This window comes from Malaclemys terrapin, chromosome 1 (assembly GCF_027887155.1).
Source record: "Malaclemys terrapin pileata isolate rMalTer1 chromosome 1, rMalTer1.hap1, whole genome shotgun sequence".
NCBI classification, from domain to species: domain Eukaryota; kingdom Metazoa; phylum Chordata; order Testudines; family Emydidae; genus Malaclemys; species Malaclemys terrapin.
In genome coordinates this window covers 138,452,415-138,472,963 of record NC_071505.1, presented here as the reverse complement: position 1 = coordinate 138,472,963, position 20,549 = coordinate 138,452,415, and the positions used below count along the sequence as shown (strand labels likewise).

At 40.7% G+C, this 20,549-nt stretch overlaps 1 protein-coding gene across 1 annotated transcript; it reads right to left on the bottom strand.

Annotated features, from left to right (window-relative positions):
• Positions 1–4,184: 4,184 nt before the first annotated feature.
• TMEM52B (transmembrane protein 52B) lies at positions 4,185–10,134 on the bottom strand. The gene is made up of 5 exons (XM_054016355.1): positions 9,501–10,134; positions 8,776–8,819; positions 7,539–7,577; positions 6,223–6,383; positions 4,185–5,580 (listed from the first exon to the last, which is right to left on the bottom strand). Exons 1-5 carry the CDS (start codon positions 9,552–9,554, stop codon positions 5,348–5,350), a joined length of 531 nt encoding a protein of 176 aa, XP_053872330.1. The 5' UTR covers positions 9,555–10,134; the 3' UTR covers positions 4,185–5,347.
• Positions 10,135–20,549: the final 10,415 nt, after the last annotated feature.

Below are 20,549 nucleotides of genomic sequence, written 5' to 3'. Positions count from 1 at the left end.
ATAGTGCTCTCTAGTACCAGGTTGAGATATTACGGTCAGTATAGATTCAAAGACCAATGTAACCCCTGCTGGGTCACTCACACTACTCCTTGGAGAACAGTGCCCCCTAGTACCATGCTGGGACATTGAGGTCAGTAATGACTCAGAGAGAAAAGCATCCCCTACTCAGTCACTAGCATTACTCCACACACCTTTTCTTTCATGTGCTATTTTCAATGGTTGAACACATTTCAAAGTGTCTGAAATAGCAGCATGCTGTTCTGTCTTGTCCTGGTGAGCCCTGAATAGATGGTCCATTATGAGATGTCTAATTATTATTTCTGAAGTTTTCCACCTGAAGTCAAAGAACAGTAGTAGGACATAGCCCTATGACAGGTGAGGTTAATTTCCCCCTCATCCCATGAAAACATACTGAACCAAAAATCACAGTGCTATTGAGTGCTAAAATGGTTAATTGTGACCAGATACTTAACACAATTAAAATTAACGATACGGAGGAAGGAACACAAGCCAGAATAGGGAAAGAACAGGTTAAAGATATTTAGTTTGCAGGTGACACAAAAATTGGGGGACTGGTAAATAATGAAGAGGACAGGTCACTGAACTAGACCAATCTGGATCACTTGTTAAACTGAGTGCAAGCAAACAATATATGCTTTAATACAGCTAAACATAAATACAGTAGATACATCTAGTATCAAAGAATGTAGGCCATACTTAGAAGACGGGGAACTTTATCCTGGGAAGCAGTGATTCTGAAAAAGATTTTGAGTTTTGATGGATAAAGAGAAGGTTAAAGGGTAACTTGATTACAGTTTATAAGTACCCACAATGAGAAAACTATGTAATAATGGGCTCTTCAGTCTAACAGAGACAGATATAACATGATCCAATCAATGGATGAAAGTTGAAGCTGGACAAATTCAGACTGGAAATAAGGAATACATTTTGTACAGTGAGAGTAATTAGCCATTGGAACAATTTGTCAAGGGTTCTCCATCGTTGGCAATGTTTAAATCAATATTGGATTTTTTTTTTAAATATCTGCTCTACGAGTTATTTTGGGGAAATTCTATGGTTTGTGTTACACAGGACATCAGACTAGATGATCATAATGGTCCCTTCTGGCCTTGGAATTTATGAAACTACTAAATAATCAGCTTGTAAGCACTTGGAAGATAATAGGACTATAATAGACAACATGGATTTGTCAAGAACAAATCATTCCAAACCATTTCCTTCTCTAATAGGGTTACTAGCTGAGTAGATGAGGGTTGGGAGAGAAGACTGAGGGGCGACCTGATAACAGTCTTCAAATATGTTAAAGAAAAGGATGGTGATTATTGTTCTCCATGTCCATTAAAAGTAGGACAAGAAACTGGAGCAAGAGAGATTAGGTTACATAGTAGAAAAAACTTTCTAATTATAAGAATAGTTGAACTCTGGAACAGGCTTCCAAGGAAGGTTGTGGAATGATAAATCCCTGTTATGGATAATCTAGGTTTACTTAACCCTATATCAGTGTGGAGGCCTGGACTAGATAACATCTCAATAGCCCTTCCCGCCCTGCATTTCTATGATTTACATAGACATTACAACATGCTCTGATACCATTCCTGCAAAGTGGAGCAAGACTGACATCTAGTGTCAATGTATGCTCACATAAACCCACATAAATGTAAAGAAGTAGGCTGTTCTATTCAGAGCCAGAAAAGGGGTGGAGCAAGTAAAGGAATGGTATGTTCCAAATGGAAAAGATCTTCAAGGATTCCTGGAACTTTGTGCACTTGGCAGAGTTGTATCCAGAGTCAACATTCTAACGTCTCTGGGTTCCTAGCCTTTATTATTCAGTAAACCTGAAATCTCTAGGAAACAATATAATGGATTCATTGGGTCTTGAGTGGATGTTAAAGATCAGCAACTAGAATAGATTTATCAAGGCTACACAAATAATAATTAATAATAATTTGAATAGTGGAAAAACAGATCTGCAAATATATTCATGAGTCATTGGTATGTTGCTACACATAGGGTCTTAGCATTCACTAGTGGCAAACAGTTGGACAGTGGATAATTCAAGAAAAATGTTCATGGATCTGAAAAGGATTTCACCTGGTAAGTTGGGATGCTGATTCAGCTCCATGCTCTATCACAGATTTGCTGTGTGACCTTGAGCAGGTTACTTAAGTCTCTTATGACTCCACTCCCCATCTGTACAATGGGGATAATAGCACTGCCTCACAGGGATGTTCTGAGGATAAATACATTAAAAATTATGAGGTGATCAGAAGCTAAGTTTACAGGGGCTCCATTTATATAGCTGGGCAGGTGAATATTTATTTGTCTGAATATTCACACCATAAATGTGTCATTAATTCATCACTATTATTTGCCATTTGCCATTATGTCTAACATTTTTTCACCATCCAGTTAGTGAGCAAAAACAATACCATGTAACTTAGGTGATCAATCAGACACCAGAAAGAGTAACTATTCCAAGGAGCAGTTTGCAGACTGTCCATTGGTTGAAAATTATTCATACAAACTATTTGAAGAAGAATCATGAATAATTAATATATTTATGCAGATCAGAAAAGGCTCACAAATGATTTGTTACCTGAAAAATGGCCTACATTTGTGATGAATATTATTCAGCTTGAATAGTTTGATCGCCTCTAGTAATAATAATAATTAGGCTTGGAAGAATGTGATTTTTATTTTTTATAATTTCAGCAGATAATGATTTTTAATTGTAGGCATTTTTATTAGGACTGTCAAGCGATTAACAAAATTAATCGTGATTAATCACACTATTAAACAATAATAGAAAACCATTTATTTAAATATTTGTGGATGTTTTCTACATTTTCAAACATTGATTTCAATTACAACACAGAATACAAAGTCTACAGTGCTCACTTTATATTTTTATTACAAATATTTTCACTGTAAAAAAACAAAAGAAATAGTATTTTTCAATTCCCCTAATACAAGTTGTCAGGGTTCCCTCCCCATTCTGAACTCTAGGGTACAGATGTGGGGATCCACATGAAAGACTCCCTAAGCTTATTTCTAACAGTTTAGATTAAAAACTCCCCAAGGCACAAATTCTCCCTTGTACCTTGGATTAGGTAACGCTGCCACGACCAAGTGATTAGACAAAACTCAGGGAAAGGACCACTTGGAGTTCCTACTGCCCCCTAATATTCCCTCAAGCCCTACACCCCTTTTCCTGGGGAGGCTTGAGAATAAACAAGATGAGCACAAACCAACCTTCAGATTCTTAACCTTGGTTGAGTGTTATAGCTATCTTTAGAAATCTCACATTGGTACCTTCTTTGCATTTTGTTAAATCTGCAGTGAAAGTGTTCTTAAAATGAACAACATGTGCTGGATCATCATCTGAGACTGCTATAACATGAAATATGACAGAATGTGAGTAAAACAGAGTAGGAGATATACAATTCTCCCCCAAGGAGTTCAGTCACAAATTTAATTAATGCATTATTTTTTTAATGAGCATCATCGGCATGGAAGCATGTCCTCTGGAATGGTGGCTGTAGCATGAAGGGGTACACGAATGTTTGGCATAACTAGCACATATATACCGTGCAATGCAGACTCCAAAAGTGCCGTGCGAATGCCTGTTCTCACTTTCAGGTGATATTGTAAATAAGAAGCGGACAGCCTTATCTCCCATAAATGTAAACAAACTTGTTTGTCTTAGTGATTGGCTGAACAAGAAGTAGGTTCTGAAGTTTTACATTCTTTTGTTTTTGAGTGCAGTTATGTGATTAAAAAAAATCCTCATTTGTAAGTTGCACTTACATGATAAAGAGATTGCATTACAGTACTTGTATGAGGTGAATTGAAAAATACAATTTCTTTTGTTTGCTATTTTTACAGTGCAAATATTTGTAATAAAAAAAGACTATAAAGCGAGCACTGTCAACTTTGTATACCTTGTTGTAATTGAAATCAATATATTTAAAAATGTAGAAAAACATCAAAAAATATTTAATATACTTCAATTGGTATTCTATTGTTTATCAGTGCGATTAAAACTGCGATTAATCATTTTTGAGTTAATCGTGTGAGTTAACTGCAATTAATTGACAGCCCTAATTTTTAGCTATTTAAATTTTCACCATTGCAGGAAATTATGGGGAGATCAGACAATGGAGGGAGGTCAGAGAATTTTTTATTGATAGACATTGGGAAAACAGTTAAAGGTTTATGACCATTAAACCACAAATTGTCAACATGGCATTAAAGCGCACAAATACCCTTAAAACAAACTCTATTAAGTTCTCATGCAGCATTTTTATTACTTTACATATCTGTACATTTTGATTATTATCAATGAAATATTTTTGTCCATTTGTGAGTGTATGTTGAAATTGATGTTTACCCACATCTGCTGATAACAATCTAACCTTCCAAGCCTAGTAATAATACACAGATAAACATTAATTGAGCTTTATTTCACCAGCAATGTTTCTGCCCCTTCGCATGTCTGATCTGTTATCCCACATAGCTTATATTTGAACTAAAAAAAAAAAATGAGATATTTAGGACTGGGCCTCTTGTTTTTCAATATGATCTCTAAAGCACTGCATGTATCTATAGTGTTATATTATCACAGTTATGTACTTTATATAAGCAGATGGTGTTACCACCCTGCTCCAAAATATAAACACTGTATAAGGTTAAACTCACCCTTTTCTTGTGGCATGTCATTATCAATAAGGTAATTAATAATAAAAAACATATTCCACCTCAAGTTCTTTCCCTAATCTTGGCTGTTCCTAGTGTTCTTCCATCAGATCTCTGTGTCCTATGCCTGTCTCCCTCTAACAAAATAACCATTCCCACTTCCCTTACAGCCAGGTTAGAGTGACTAAGCTACGCCTGCCACAATGAGCCATCAGGAATCAGTCAGCATCTAACACCTGCCAGCAGATTGGATCAACAGAATAACCCTGCTGCCCTGGTGCAAGGACTAACTATGGTGCTAGAGACTACAGTGATGGGCATCTTATTGATGTGTGTAATGAGAGTAATAAATAATAATAATGAATAGCAATAACTAATTAACAATAAAAGACTCCAAGGAGGTATCAAGAGAGATCCATGAAAATATTATGGGTCATAAAGTATTAGGAAATTGAGTTACTTTCCTTGTTCAGGACATTCGATCAAAGAGGAGAATAACCTGAACTGTATTCCTGAGCCCACCTACAACAGATTTTGGATTCTCCCCTTGAATATTAGCACTCTGCATTGTTGTTCAAGTAAAAAAAAAAAAAAGAAAAAGAAATTGGGTGCATTCACATCAGGGGAGGTCTTATTGTGAATCATCTTTCACAGCTGACACCTGTTGCTTTTCCTCTAGCACTGGGGCTAGGTCTGGGACTCTCTGCCCAGTCCGGGCTACTGTGAACCTGCTCATATGTAGGGCCTCCTCATAGACTGGAGGGGTCTCCGATCCACAAGGTGGTGGTGATCCTAGCACGGTATTGTGGGAACGTGCAACAGCCAGTATCCTCCTGGCAGCAGGACCAAACACTGAATGCAGAGCTGAAAGGGATGAGATTGGGAAAGGTTAATCTAACTCTGGAACCATCAAATACCAGACATGAGCCAGACAGAGAGCACAAATATACTTGCTGTGCAAAGCTTTTCCCAGCTACACAGCTTCTCTCAGCTGCTGGACCTGTCCTCATTCCACCAAAAGAAGTGTCCCACCCTCATTCCCTACTTCCCAGCTAGCTGGATCTTCCAGATATATCCCATGAAATCCCCCAATCCCAACTCACAGATACCCCCATTCCCCAGCAGAGAGCAACCTGGCCCATACACCAGCTGTTAGGACCTCCCTCTACTACCCCAGTAAGTGACATGATGATCTATATGCAGCTAAGACCAGACCTGATCCCCGAACCCATAGTTTCAAACTTTTGGGGCTCTAGGATTTGGCACTTTAAAGTATGTCATGGGTTCTAGACTTTAGGGGACAGCTCCTTAGCTGGTGTAAATCAATGTAGCGCTATTTACCTCAGTGCAGTTGTATGACTTAAACTAGCTGAAGATCTAGCCCTTGAAATTCATCGGACACAGAGGTCTGAATTTTTCAGACCTTCAGTTTCTGGATTCTGGAATATGTTCGAGGATTCTCAGCCTTCTCTACATCTACCTTGGCTTCTGCATGGTCACACTCACAAGTGATAGTGCTCTGGAGAGTGTTGTCATGATCAAAGGCGATGACTGTGACCTCATAGGGGTGGGAACCCGACTCCTCCCCTGCCTGCCGGCAGCAGCACCTCACACAGGCTGACACCAGGCCACACAGAAGCAGCAGCCCACCAATCACCACCACCAGCCTGTAGAGGGAAAGGAAGCAGAGTTACTGCCATACCTTTTTTATGTACACACACTGAATGGTGTGACAAAGTTCCTCCTCTACCTAGGTGGGTCCTGCACTTATTGGCAGATTTGCTCACCTCACAGATTCACCATGTGGGTCAGGAAACAGCCTAGAGACCTTCCCCTCTGGTAGAAACCACAGTCCTGGTCAAATCCTCCTGTGTTTGATCAGGAGTTGGGAGGTTTGGGGGGAACCCGGGCCCACCCTCTATTCCCAGTTCCAGCCCAAGGCCCTGTGGACTGCAGCTGTCTAGAGTGCCTCCTGGTACAGCTGCGTGACAGCTACAACTCCCTGGACTACTTCCCCATGGCCTCCTCCCAACACCTTCTTTATCCTCACCACAGGACCTTTCTCCTGGTGTTTGATAATGCTTGTACTCCTCAGTCTTCCAGCAATATGTCTTCTCACTCTCAGCTCCTTGTGCCTCTTGCTCCCAGCTTCTCACATGCGTGCCACAAACTGAAGTGAGGTCCTTTTTAAACTCAGGTGCCCTGATTAGCTAGCCTGTCCTGATTGATTCTAGCAGTTTCTTAATTGGCTCCAGGTGTCTTAATTATCCTGCCTGTCTTAATTGGTTCTAGCAGGTTCCTGATTACTCTAGTGCAGCCCCTGCTCTGGTCACTCAGGGAACAGAAAACTACTCATCCAGTGACCAATATATTTGCCCTCTACCAGACTCCTGTACCTCACTAGTCTGGGTCTGTCACATAGGATTCTAAGAAGTGATCACGCTCATTTTACTAACATTTACAGAGACAGTCCTTTTTTAGAAAAAACACTCAGCTGCGCATCTGTGCTATGAAATCATGAGTGTTGTACATCTTACATTTCTTATAACAAAACTAATGCATTTAATAAAAATGCATGACTGAGAAGAGGGAAAGAGATATGTTCATGTTTGTTGAAGATAATGTGTTATCTAATACTAATAGCATCCAGCAGGAATGGGAAAACGCAATACATCCTTCATAACACTAGAGGGAACTGAGGTAAAGAGTAGAATGGAGGAATTGTTCGATTTTTGTCACTTAAAGGATCAGATTTAATTCTATCAATTGCTTGCTAACTTAAGCGACAAATACAAATGATATTTATGTAAGTGTAACCTTACCAGATGTACCAGAGACGGACCCAATCAGTGCTTGAGCAGCTGAGAAAAAGAGGGTGAAAGAAAGAGTTAACAACATAGCATCATAGAAATAATGGATGGAGAAATTCCCTTTTTGATCCTATCTTGTCTACCAGGCCAACTCCCGTCTTCACTCCATCTGATGAAAGATTGGAGACTGGTCTCCACTCTAAGTTTTAAATGACTCACATGATGAAGCTTCCACCACTTCTCACTGGGGAGACTATTCTTCAGTCTAATAAATCTCATTATTAGGATTTTTTTCTTAATGGCCAGCCTCAAATTTTCTCTTTTATTCAACTTCATCCCATTTGCTCCAAGTTTTCCTCCTCACACACACACACACACACACACACACACACACACCCCTCCTGACTATGTTATTCTGTTTACATCCTTCAGATACTTGTAGACAGTTCTAATGTCTGCATCTTCCTTATTTTTTCTTCATAAATCAGCCTTTCCAGCCACACTATTTTTGTTGTTTTTCCTTTGAATTTCTCTCCCAATTTGTCACCCTCTTTTTGGAAGTGCACATTTCTTTACCTATAATTAGTAGAGTTGATCAAACAGATCACAAAGATGTTTTGCAAGACATTTCTCTAAATAAAATATTAAATTTTCTGTGGCTGCTTTCACACTTCTTTTGCATTCACTTTCTGTTGATATTCCTGCAAACAGCCTTCCTAGCAGGAATGTCCACAGCAGAATTTACGATATAATCATTCAAATTCCTACTGGTGAGTATTTGCATTGGAAACCCAGTAAATGTTACACTCTTCCCTTTAGGAGCACGAACAATATCACTTGATCTACGTGTCCTGTCAAAACTAACTAATATAGCCCGAATTCTGAATATTGAATCCTTACAATGAACTGCTTGCAAAACAGTGATAGAACAAAAATTAATCCCAGAAATTTCTTGGCAAAAGTTTTCAAACAACCAATACCCCTGGGGGGGGGGGGGGGGAGGGGGAGGGGAAGGCAGACAATTTGCAAGCACAAAGACAGGGCAAATAAATTGTATGTTAAGAATTAGTCACTCAAATCTAACAAACAAACTTTCTGGCCCTGGAAAATGCTTGCTCAAGATTTACCAACACTGTTAACTAAAACAAACTCTATTGGTGAGAGACAAGGCCATCAGCTGAGATTCCTCCCATGTCTGTCACTCCCCCCCAAACTCTTCTGAAAAAAAATGCAGGATGTGTATACTCACTGTTCAGCATTCACACAGGCCTCCTCACATCTTACTTGGGGAAACTACAAGGAGAGAAAAGGCCATCAGGGCGAATTGTCCTCACTCAGTCTCCTTGATGTCCTATGTTCAATATCTCTCTCATTCATCCCAATGCCAATCCTAATGTCCCCACCCATGGATTCACAGTTACCCACCCTTTTTTGTCCCTCTCACCCACACCATCATAAATCTGAATTCTCCTCTCCCCCATCCAAACATGTAATTTATATTTTACCTTCCCCCGCCCCCATTATAGCCCTAAATTCTCTTCTATTCTCTCTTTCCACAAACAGACTACTACCTGCTTTCTACATCCTATATGACAAATCTGAATTCCCCTCTGTTTCTAAAAACATATATCCCTCAATATCCTATTATTTACTGTGTCCATTACAAATCTGAATTCCACACTGCACTGATGGATCTCCAGTTACCCCATTTTCTATCATTCCTCAATGTAGATTTTATTTACCCCCCCCCAATTCTCTTGCTTCACTTATCCCCACTTGCTTTACATCCTAACATCCTCTTTACTGCTTTGAATTCTCCTCTGCCCCTACTTTATTTCCCCAATACTTTTAAATATCAGGGAAATTCTTACTTCAAATCTATCTTTGGCTCAAATCTCCTTGAACTTTCTGATGTAATACAGTGCCCCAGCAGAGGTCAAACTCTGCCAAAGAGGAACCTATGATGTGACTCACCCAAGAGAGACTTGCCAGAGCAGAGAGGGTCACAAGCGGGCTACCGATCCCCATGAAGAAAAAACAGCTGACCCTGCTGTCCCATGTAGCTCAGGGCCAGTGCCTCCTTCCTAATTTCAGTTCATCCTCGCCAGTCCTCACAGTGGGGTGAGGAGCAGGGAAACTCCCTTTCCAGGGTGAGTTCCTTCTTTCTTCCTCTTACTCTACTGCTTTCTGCACCCTTCGGGGTTTGTCTTTCCCTCTCACGCACACTCTGGTTTTCTGTCTGCCTTCTTCTCTCTTTGTCTTTCTCTTTATATATTTCTGCCAATGTCTGTCTCACTCTGTTACTCTCTTTCTTTCCCTTCAGAAGGGAGCTCAAACACCATCCAGTCACTTCAGGAAAAGAACTGAGGATGCCAGTCACTTAGCTTTGTTGTTTCCAACTGATCTAGCTCAGGGAATGAATGAGAAAAATTTACCCATGATCCTGAAAGAACTGAGAATGGAGAACTCTCTTCTATGGGGGGTGGAGGGAAGGTGCTCTGACCTTATTCATTCCCAATTACTTCTCTCCCCTCCCCCTCGTCCAGGGAGACTGGTGCAGTTTGAAGGTCATTTGTTCACCTTCTGCTTTACTCCGATGTGACCCCTCCTATTCTCCTTCCTCAACACCCTCCCATCATTATGCTTTTGCTATTCTGGCCTGCTGAGTCTAACCAGAAGCCCAGAATCAGAATGGAAAGCACATTGCACCTGGGACATGCCTGCTGGCGCACGATGGGCAGAACGGTGTGTGTATGTGTTATGGAAAACTTCTTCTCACATACCTAAAAACTTCTTCACACACACCTCACTCTTAATATGCAGTGCTCCCTTCTTCTCAGCTGGTGCCTCCCCCTTTGCTCTGGTGATCACCTCAGTCCTGATATGCAGAACTATCTGCTATTCCAATCCTGGCCCCCATCTTTCCAGCTCTACCAAAGCACACAGTCTTGACCTGCAGAAACTTCCACTATTCAAGTCTTGAGTGCCTTACACAGCTCTGCCAGTGTCCCTCAGTCCTGCCCGGCAGCCCCCCTGCTATTCCAGTCCTGGGCTCTCCTTACAGCTCTGCCAATGCCCCACAACTCCTTTACCATAGTAGAGAATGTTTTGTTGCTTCTCCTCCTGCATACATTACAGTTGTCCCTCCAGCTATTTAACTTAATAGGCCTCTTTTAATGACCTGCTGTTTTCCCTCTTGTATAACCACTTTGGATTTCTATTACATTACTGCTCACGGGTATCTATGAAGTGCTTCCATGTATGTAATTAGCATCTCTCTCTCTCACACACTGTTTCCAATAGTTGAAACAGGAAAATTGCTCCTCAGTAATGCGTTATTATTCCTACCCCGCAACCATCCAGGACTGGTATATGAATATATGTTTGAGGAAGTGAGCAATGCAGAGACTAGTGGAACTTGTTACTCCATGTTGCAATCACGTTGCATCCATATTAAGCTGGTGAATCATTAGCCCTGGTCATGGCTATTAAAGGCAAAGAGCAGAACCAATGGATTCATAAACATAACACACACATTCCCCCAAAACGGGGGCTAAGAACCGTCCACTATGAGCAACCTCCAAAAGAGTCATGGGCTTCTCTGACTGTTCAGATAGCTATCTTTCTATCTGTCTGTCTGTCTGTCTGGTCATCTCTCCCTCACCCTTCTATCTAAATTAGTTTATGACCTGGGCCTATATACTGAACACTGGTGTGCAAAGGAGAAACATGCAAAAACACACTAGAGGCTTCTTTCCCATCTGCAGACTGCTTCAGATTCCTGTTCTTTCCTTTCTTTAAATGTGCCTATATATTATGGAAGTTTCAAATGAAAAGACAGTACAGCCTTCACTGAACAGCCTTCACTGTGTACAACTCTTAGAGCTGACATGGTTCAGCACACAATAACCAAAAAAAACATGTGCAAATTATAAGTGTGGACTCAACCTTTCTGCAACTTTACAACCCAGCCTCATTTAACAACCTAGAAAAGTAGAAATAAACCTAAAAAAAAGTCTGGATCATTGCATTTACAAATGATTCATGGTGACCCTAGATGTATGACCATTTCACAAAACTGTTCTTTCCAGCCGCCAGGTATTCAGCTAATGTAAATCAACATTGCTTCACTGAAAGTCAGTGGAGCTATGCTGATTTACACCAGCTGAGGATCTGGTCCATCATATGTAATCATCCACGGAAGTCCAAATTGTCAGTTTTTAGTTTTAATTCAATAGCTATTGACAATAGATTGTCAATCAGATTTTTAGTGAAATGCTAGTATTAGAAGAAAATTTCAATTTTAAACTGATCAAATTTGGCAAAATATCACATGAAGTGATAAACATTTCTCTAATGAAAGTGTGACATTATAACCAGAAATTGTGACCTTCAGAGAGCACATGATCATTCATTCTGGCTGAACTATGTTGGCTCCATTTCTTTAATTTCTATGGCCTCTGGTAATACCATGGTTATAGTTGGACATAGTAATTTAACCATGGCCTCATTAGTCTATTACACAGTGACAGAATAATTCACATTCAATTTGATACTTTGGCTCATTTATCCCATAATTTTATTTTCCTTTGATTTGTTTTACAGTGAAGTGAGTTTTCTCCACCAGATTTTCCCCCTTTTTAGAAGTTTAAAGCAAGTGATTATACCCTTTACAAAATTGCTCACAAACATCCTTGTCCTGTTGTTCTGCTGTTGTCATAGATTTCAAGGGCCCATTACATGTTCAGCAGTGAGCTTCATACTTCCTACTGGGGCTCCAGTGACAACATAGTTTGCTAGTGAACAGGCAGAGAACTCCCCCTTTTGCACACACACACACCCCCCACACACACTCCTGGGCTAATGCAGTCTCAGCAAGGTCTCAATCCCCTCCCAGATTTGATTAAATTCAGTTATGCAGTTCTTGGAAGTCAATGGAAATTTCCCTGCTTTGTTATCCTTCTGAGGAGTGTTTTTTAAGGCCAGCTTCTTTAGTCATATCAGATATTTCCCTTGTGAATTTAGAACAGAAGATGGGAAAGAGTTTGGGGTTCATAACAGCCATTTGTTTTTTTCCTGTAGGTGGAGAAAGGATATGCCCACTGTTTCATGTATCACATGCTGGGTAATAACACAAAAGGACTCCAGATTGTAAAACAAAACAGGCTGTTTATTAAGAGAACTATTTACAGAGATGCTGCAACTGCAGCTAGCATTCTAGCCCATGTGCATACAGACTGACTTCTTGGTGCCTTCTCTAAACTCTTCCTCCTGCAACCTGTGCTCTAGCCTCCAAGTTCCAAGCAGGTTGCTGCACCCACCTCACAGAAGATTCAATGTGGTGGCTGAGCTAGGAGTTAGCGGTCTGCACTGCTGTGCAAGAAATCCATGGAGTCCAGGTCACAGTGCCCATTTTTCCTAGTGAAAGATGTAAGAGTTTCTCTGTGTCAGGAGAATAGGACCTCTGATCCTTTACTCCCTGGGGCTGGTGAGGTCTGGGAATGATGTGGAAGTAGGGCTTGGTGCCACCACAGGGGTAGCATTCTGCTTTGCCCAATACTGGTCTGTTGCCCCCTGGAGTGACAACTAGTGAGAATGCTACTGAGTCTGGGTTCTTGTGCTCCTTGAATTAGTGCTATGTGCTGCCATGCAAGAGACTCAAGTTCAAGACCTATTCCTGATCTCTCACAGGCAGCAGCTGGGACTGCTACAGAGTCTAGGACTGGTTAAGGGTCTGTCTTAATCTCAATCAAATAAGAAACATTTTGGGGTCCTGCTGTTTTGGTGGCTCTGCAACTCATCCATATGTCCCTTTGCAGCAGTGGGACTAGAGGAACAGGAAACAATTTATTTCCAGGTCTCCAACGAACCTCAAGTAATAAGACCAGAAGAAAAGGCAACTCATGTCTAGAGGTCCTTCTTCTGATGGCTTGGGGCCCTGCAAATAGTAAAGCTGGACTCTGGTATGGTGCAGCTCATCTGTAAACCATGGAGAACCAGTATCTATTCCTAGTATTGATATCGCACTTTCTGGAGTTGGCAGCACTGAAAGGACTGGGCCTGATACCTACAGCAGTTAGTGCTCTGTGTTGCCTGATGAAAAACCTGGGTTCAGTTCCCATTCTGATTCTTTTAGTCCTTAGGTGGGATGTTGGCTATGAAAACTGGATCTGCTACACCCTAGGAGTCAGAACTCCATGCAGGAGCACAAAAGCACCTAGAAGAACCAGTTCAGTTCTCAGGCTTGGACTCTTGTTCTCCACAGGACTAGTGAGGACTGGGAGCATTGAAGAGCACTGTTGTTTGAATTTATTAAGTGTTAATAATTGCGTAATAAAGTTGAGAATTGGAACACATATTGCAGTGAAGCCTCAAGAAATCTGTAAAGCACAGTTTGAATCTAGCCCTCTCTAGCCCACTTCCTATTAATCACATTTCAGCTCACTCTCTCTGTCTCTCCATAAATCTTTCTATGCATTTATGGCAGTAACTAAGAAATGCAAGACTCCCTCTCCCATTCCCACTGTGTTTCTGCAGAGGCAGATGAAGAAATAAATGTCAGTTTGTGAATCTATTGTAAAAGCTCCCACAATGTATAAAACAAGCTCCCCAAATGCCCCAGATTTTGTTTTATAAAACTCTGGCATGAGTCATAGTCCCCACCTGATTTGTAGATGAATCACTCTCTCATTTCTAATGACTCTGACCATTCAAAGGATCACACCCAGAACTGTATCTCTGTCGGTCTCTCCCTCTGTGTGCTGAGCCATAACCTGGATTTCTCTCAGAACCTTGCCAAAAATGGCTGAAGTGACCTATGCAGATCTGAAGTTCATGACACGGGAGCAGCCCAGAAACCAAGAGCCCCATGAAGCCAAAGCGAAAGGTAACAGAGTGGGGTAGATCCTTACGTGGTGAGCTTGCTTACTTAGAACACAGCATTCAATGTTGTCCCTCTGTGTATGACACTGATGGGACCTCTCTTAGAAAACTGCATTCAGCTCCAAAACGGAGGGAGAGGGAGAGGAGCTATACTGCTAAGAAGCTGGAGGGGTTGGTTTTCAGAAAAGAGTAGAAGAGTTAAGACTCATATTATCCCCTGATATGCACACAAATGATCCCCCTTAAATCACTGGGAATGAAGCCATTTGGGTGGCATGGGGGTAGAATTTGTTACTCAGTATATATCTCTTAGCTAACCAATTAGTAATGAAAAAATATGACTAATAGCTACAAGTATTTGAAGAGTGTATACACTTAGAATGCAGAGGAACTCTTTATGCAGGGGCAAAGAGGTCTAACTTGGCATAATGGGATGAAGTTAAGGAAAAAGGGACATTTTCGGGCTAGATTTTAGGCATCAGTTGCTAGAGGTCAGCGAAATAGTCGTCCCAAGGGAAATGATGGATTATTATTGGGTTATTTAAAACTGAATTGAACAAAACACTTAGGAATATTCTGTAGGGAACAATTCTGGGTGGAACAAGGGATGGAACAGATGGCTGGAAAAAGACCCTTTGGCCTTTAACTTCAGAGTCTATGAAAATGATGCTGTGTAGCTTCACAACAGTGCTGTGTGTGTGGTTGATCCCTGTTCTGTAGGGTATATACAGTTTTTAAAGTGCTTTGGAACCATTCAGAATTAAAGGTCCTAGAGGAACAAAGAATTAGTGTAACAAAATTCCAACAGGATCCTAATTTATCAATTTACAAGACTGAGGAACACTTTCCTGGGGGGATTCTCTGTCAGTAGCCAATCTGGTGGCTACCCCATTACCAGCCCTCAGAAGGATCCCTGGATCTTAGATAGAGAGTCAAGTCAGACTCTGTAGAATGCTTCCCCTTAGGGTTGGGAATGGGGGATGGTTAATCCAGATGTTGGATTGTTTGGATCCACAGGATTTCACATGGTGCCTTCAGTACGGAATCAATATTCCAGCTGAGTCTCTTCATCTTTGGTAAAAAAAAATAATAATCAGAGAAGTAAATGAGAGCTCAACTTATTATTGTGTGTGTGTGTGTGTGGTTATGCATCTATTGCTTGTCTGTGTTTGCATATATGTTTGTCTCCATATTGCTTGTATGTACCTATATATTTCCACGTATGTCTATGTTTGTGTACTCTCTGTGCATCATGCCTGTGTTTATATGGCCAACATTTTCAAAAGTGATTTTGAATGTCCATTTTTGGGGGGCCCAATTTGAGACACCTTTAAAGGGGCCTGATTTTCAGAGGATGTGTGTTTCAGAGGGTATTTTCTGAAAATTAGGCTCTTCAAAGTATCTCAAGTTGGGCACTCAAAAATGAAGGCACCCAAAATCAGTAACCACAGCTGAAAATCTTGGCCATATTTTATACATATACATATGTGTTTGGTAACAAATGCATACGGTGGGGAGGGTTTTTTTTCCTACATGTGTACATTCACGTGTCTCTATATGTTAGTCACTTACATCCTATTCTGTCCATCTCAATATTTTGAACCTATCCATATATATAAATGCCACTGGGTATTTCTATCTCCATAGTCCATGCAGTCCTTGGCATCTGTCTGCTGAAGAGGGGGCCAATCACAATTATTAGGGGAGTTTTTGTAAAGTATTACTATGAACTGGACTGAACCCACCAATTCATTTCACATAGCTGCACAGCCATCAGACAGGAATGACTTTCAGTCACTGCTGACTTGGGGCTATGTATGAACTGGTGACCTAGATGTGAGAAGATCCATATATTTGTCGATTCCCTTCCTTTTCTTTATCTCAGACTCTCCCACTCCATCTCCTTATTGGCGACCTGCAGCAGTGATTCTTGGGATCTTCTGCTTCGGTTTGCTGGTAACAGCTGGGGTCCTGAGTGTGAAGTGTAAGTATCAGCAAGGAAGCTGGGCTAAGAACCCTTAACATATTTTGAAATAAACTAAGGAGAGGAAATGCAGTCTTGTGGTTCAGGCACAGCTTGGGCATTAGCGGATCTGGAAACTTTTCCTTGCTGTGTGAGCTTAGTCCAATCTCTCTGTGCCTCAGTTTCACAGTCTTTGAAGCAGGGATAATGCGTGTTTCAAATGCTTCCAGTGAGCTGGGATGTGAGGCTTAATTTCCCTCTTATCCCATGACAGCTTACTTTGCTTAAGAGCCTTTGGTGAGGGACCTTGTCAAAGGCTTTCTGAAAATCTAAGTACACTATGTCCACTGGATCCCCCTCGTCCAGATGCTTATTAACCCCTCAAAGAATCCTAGTATATTGGTGAGGCATGATTTCCCTTTACAAAAACCACTGTGACTCTTCCCCAACAAATTATGTTCATCTATGTGTCTGACAATTTTATTCTTTACTACTGTTTCAACCAGTTTGCCCAGTACTGAAGTCAGGCTTACTGGCCTGTAATTGCTGGGGTCACCTCTGGAGTCCTTTTTAAAAATTGGCGTCACATTAGCTACCATCCAGTCAGGGCCGGCTCCAGGCACCAGATTAACAAGGACAGCCAAGGGAGAGGGGCGGCACCTGCGGCAATTCGGGGATGGCAGGTCCCTCACTCCCTCTAGGAGTGAAGGACCTGCCACTGAACTGCCACCGCCAATCACGGCTATTTTTTTTTTCCAGTTGCCGCCGCCGATCGCGATCGCGGCTTTTTTTATTTTTGATTGGGGCGGCAGAAATGCTGGAGCCGGCCCTGCATCCAGTCATTTGGTACAGAAGCTGATTTAAATTATAGGTTACAAACCACAGTTAGTAGTTCTTCAATTTCACATTTGAGTTCCTTCAGAACTCTTGCGTGAATACCATCTGGTCCTGGTGACTTATTACTGTTTAATTTATCAATTTGTTCCAAAACCTCCAATAATGTCACCTCAATTTGGGACAGTTCCTCAGATATATCACCTAAAAAGAATAGCTTGGGTTTGGGAATTTCCCTCACATCCTCAGCCATGAAGACCGATGCAAAGAATTCATTTAGTTTCTCTGCAATGGCCTTATCATTCTTGAGTGCTCCTTTAGCATCTTGATCATCCAGTGGCCGCACTGGTTGTTTAGAAGGCTTCCTGCTTCTGATATACTTAAAAAAAATGTTTTTTGCTATTACTTTTTGAATCTTTGGCTAGATGTTCTTAAAATTCTTTTTTGGCCTTTCCTAATTATATTTTTACACTTCACTTGCCAGAGTTTATGCTCCTTCTGTTTTCCTCACTAGGATTTAAGTTCCATTTTTTAAAGGATGCCTTTTTGACTTTTTGTTCAACATATATGCATTTATATACACTTCATATGCAAATATATAACATACTCTAATATTAAATGGAACAATTTCATTCTAGTTGTATTGTGAATTGAAGTCACTCAGGTTTCCCATCTAGTGAGTGAATGGCACGAAAACCTTACCCAGAAAAGGGAAATTCTGGGAAACCTCACCCAGCAGTTGGAGTTTCTCCAAGCGCAGAACCTAAACCTTTTGGAGACTGTGCAGCAACTGTCAAGCTACAGAGGTAACCTTTTTTCTAGGGAGTTCTTGTTGGTAGAGCTGGGCAGGAAATGGTTTTTTTTTCCATCCCACAAGAGTTTATGAAAAAAAACTTTTCTAGGGTTGAAACATTGCAATCTAGAAAATTTTCATGAACCAATAAACTGAAAAAAAAAATTGGATCAGGTCAAATCAAAACATTTTATTTTGATATCACCCTTTTAAAATTGTTCCTTTTAAAAATATAAATTACTAAAATTTGAAAACGAAAAATGAAAGTCTTTATTTAGAAAATGTTGAAATGGGACATTCTGACAATTTCAAAACTTCTTTTCAAAAGATTTTGAATCCTCAGATTTGTCAAAACTGACCCTTTCCTGTGAAAAGTTTTGGTTTTGATAAATCAGCATTGTCCAAAGAAAAAACATTTTGTCAGAAAATTCCTGAGTAGCTCTACTTGTTGAATATATTGATCTCCTCAAGGCAGCCTCTTTCTAGTATGTGTTAATGAAAACCTTAGTGTGAGCATCACTGCTCTCTCCTGGACGTGAGCAAAACTCCTCAACTGTTTTAATAGACCCTATGCTGGTGATTTTTCTATCCCTTATTCGGTATGGGTTTGGTCTTTTCATGAAGGAAAATCTGAGTTTGTTAGGTTTTCCATACACATATCACAACCATGTACTATTAGTCTACATCACTTTTATTTTACAATAAAAAAGGGAAGCGGGGGAGCAGATTGAACAAAAGTTTCTGTGGTAATCCCCTCTGTAATAAGCTACCTCTAAATTGAACGCAAAATAGCAGCAGTCTCCTAGACAGAAAATCAAAATAAATCAGATCATAAGGGTTCAATATTCCACATTGTTCCATCCTAATTGCCATCCAGCATGAAGTCCTGAGAATCCAGGGTATAGACTGGCAACTATGACATTCCTAGTTAGCTATGGATTTGTAGCAATATAAAATTGTACTGTGAACTACAGATGGGTGAACCACTATGCAGAAAGAAACAACCATCCCAAAACAAGAACCAAGTTCCCTGAACCTTTTCTAAGCTCTCCAAATAGTCTGGGGTACTTTTTTCTTTAAATAAAAAATCAAAAATAATAACAATTCCTGCATCCATTTTAAAGCCAGAATTGGACCTCCCAAAGTACCACAAGAGAAAAACTGTTTTCATTATTGTATTGCCATCCCAACCAGATGCAGGAATTTTGCAAATGTATTTGGTTTGGAGTAGTCTGCACGAGGGTCAGATAAACAATCCAATATTTTGATTGCTTCTTTCTGACTTCAATGTTGAACCAGAGTCTCTGCTTGGTGTTCAAGGGGAAATCAGCTAACAAAATGGTATGGCAGGAAGGAATAAACACAGTCACTAACAGTAAAGGCTTCTTCTTAAGGAATAATAGGTCTGATTCTCTCCTGCTTTACTCCTTGTGCCATCATCTGCACCTGTACAAAAAGAGTGCGAAGTGGATATGAAATGCCACCAAATCAGAATGGTATCACAGGTGTAAATGGCTTCATAATGTGCAATCCTGATGAGAATCAGGCCCAATGTTTCGAACAAGAAATAAAAATAATAGAGCTACGAAAAATATAAATAAAATAATGGGACAACAATTCTGTTTGATGGCAATTTTGAGGTTTCAGATTTTATTTTCGTTCCACACTGGAACAAAAATAAAACCTTGTGAATGTTTTCATGAGAATGGAATTGTGTCAATGTCCACTGTCAGGTCAAAACTTGAGCTTTTCAATTAAGGAAGAGGTGTGTACAGCTTGCGGGGTAGGGCATTGGTGTCGGAGACACAGCAGGTTCAATTCCCAGACTGATCTGGGAAGAAAAACTCTCTTATTAATTAGGTAGAGTGGGGGCTTAAACCTGGGTCTCCTAGATTCCAGGCCATTGCCCTAACCGCCAGCCTATACAGCATGAGGGGCTGCGCTCAAAAAACCTTCCTAGCAAAAATGTTGTTGAAATTGCTACATTTTCCCCAGACATTTCAACTTTGACTAAGCAGCATATTTCAACAAAACTTCATTTAGTCTCAAATGTTCCTACCAGCCCTAAGAAATTAATTAACACACACACACACACACACACACACACACACACACACACACACACACACACACACACAGAGTAAATAGAAAACTCCCACATAGGCCCCTGCCCCTGTGTGTTTGATGCCCAACCTGCCCAAAGGCTCTCAGGAGCAGCCTTCTCTCATACCCTTCTACAGGCATGGGTGCAAGCTTAAGGGGGAAGACAGGCTGAAGTTAACCCCTTCTTCTCTGGGGAAGAAGTAGCGCTCTGTCACAAAGTCATTGTGTGATGGATGTACTGACTCAGCTGAGACATAAAACGAGGTCTTCATTGCTTGTGTGCATTCAAGGTCTCATTTGTGAAAATAGAGAAGTTAGCCCTGGTGGATCTGATCAAATTCTAAATGGGTTAGTATTACTAGAGCTGTAGGAAGCTCTGCAATTTTGGTTTTTAAGTGCTCAGCCAAACTCTTGGTGATTTGGCTGACTTAGCTGCAGTCTTAACTAT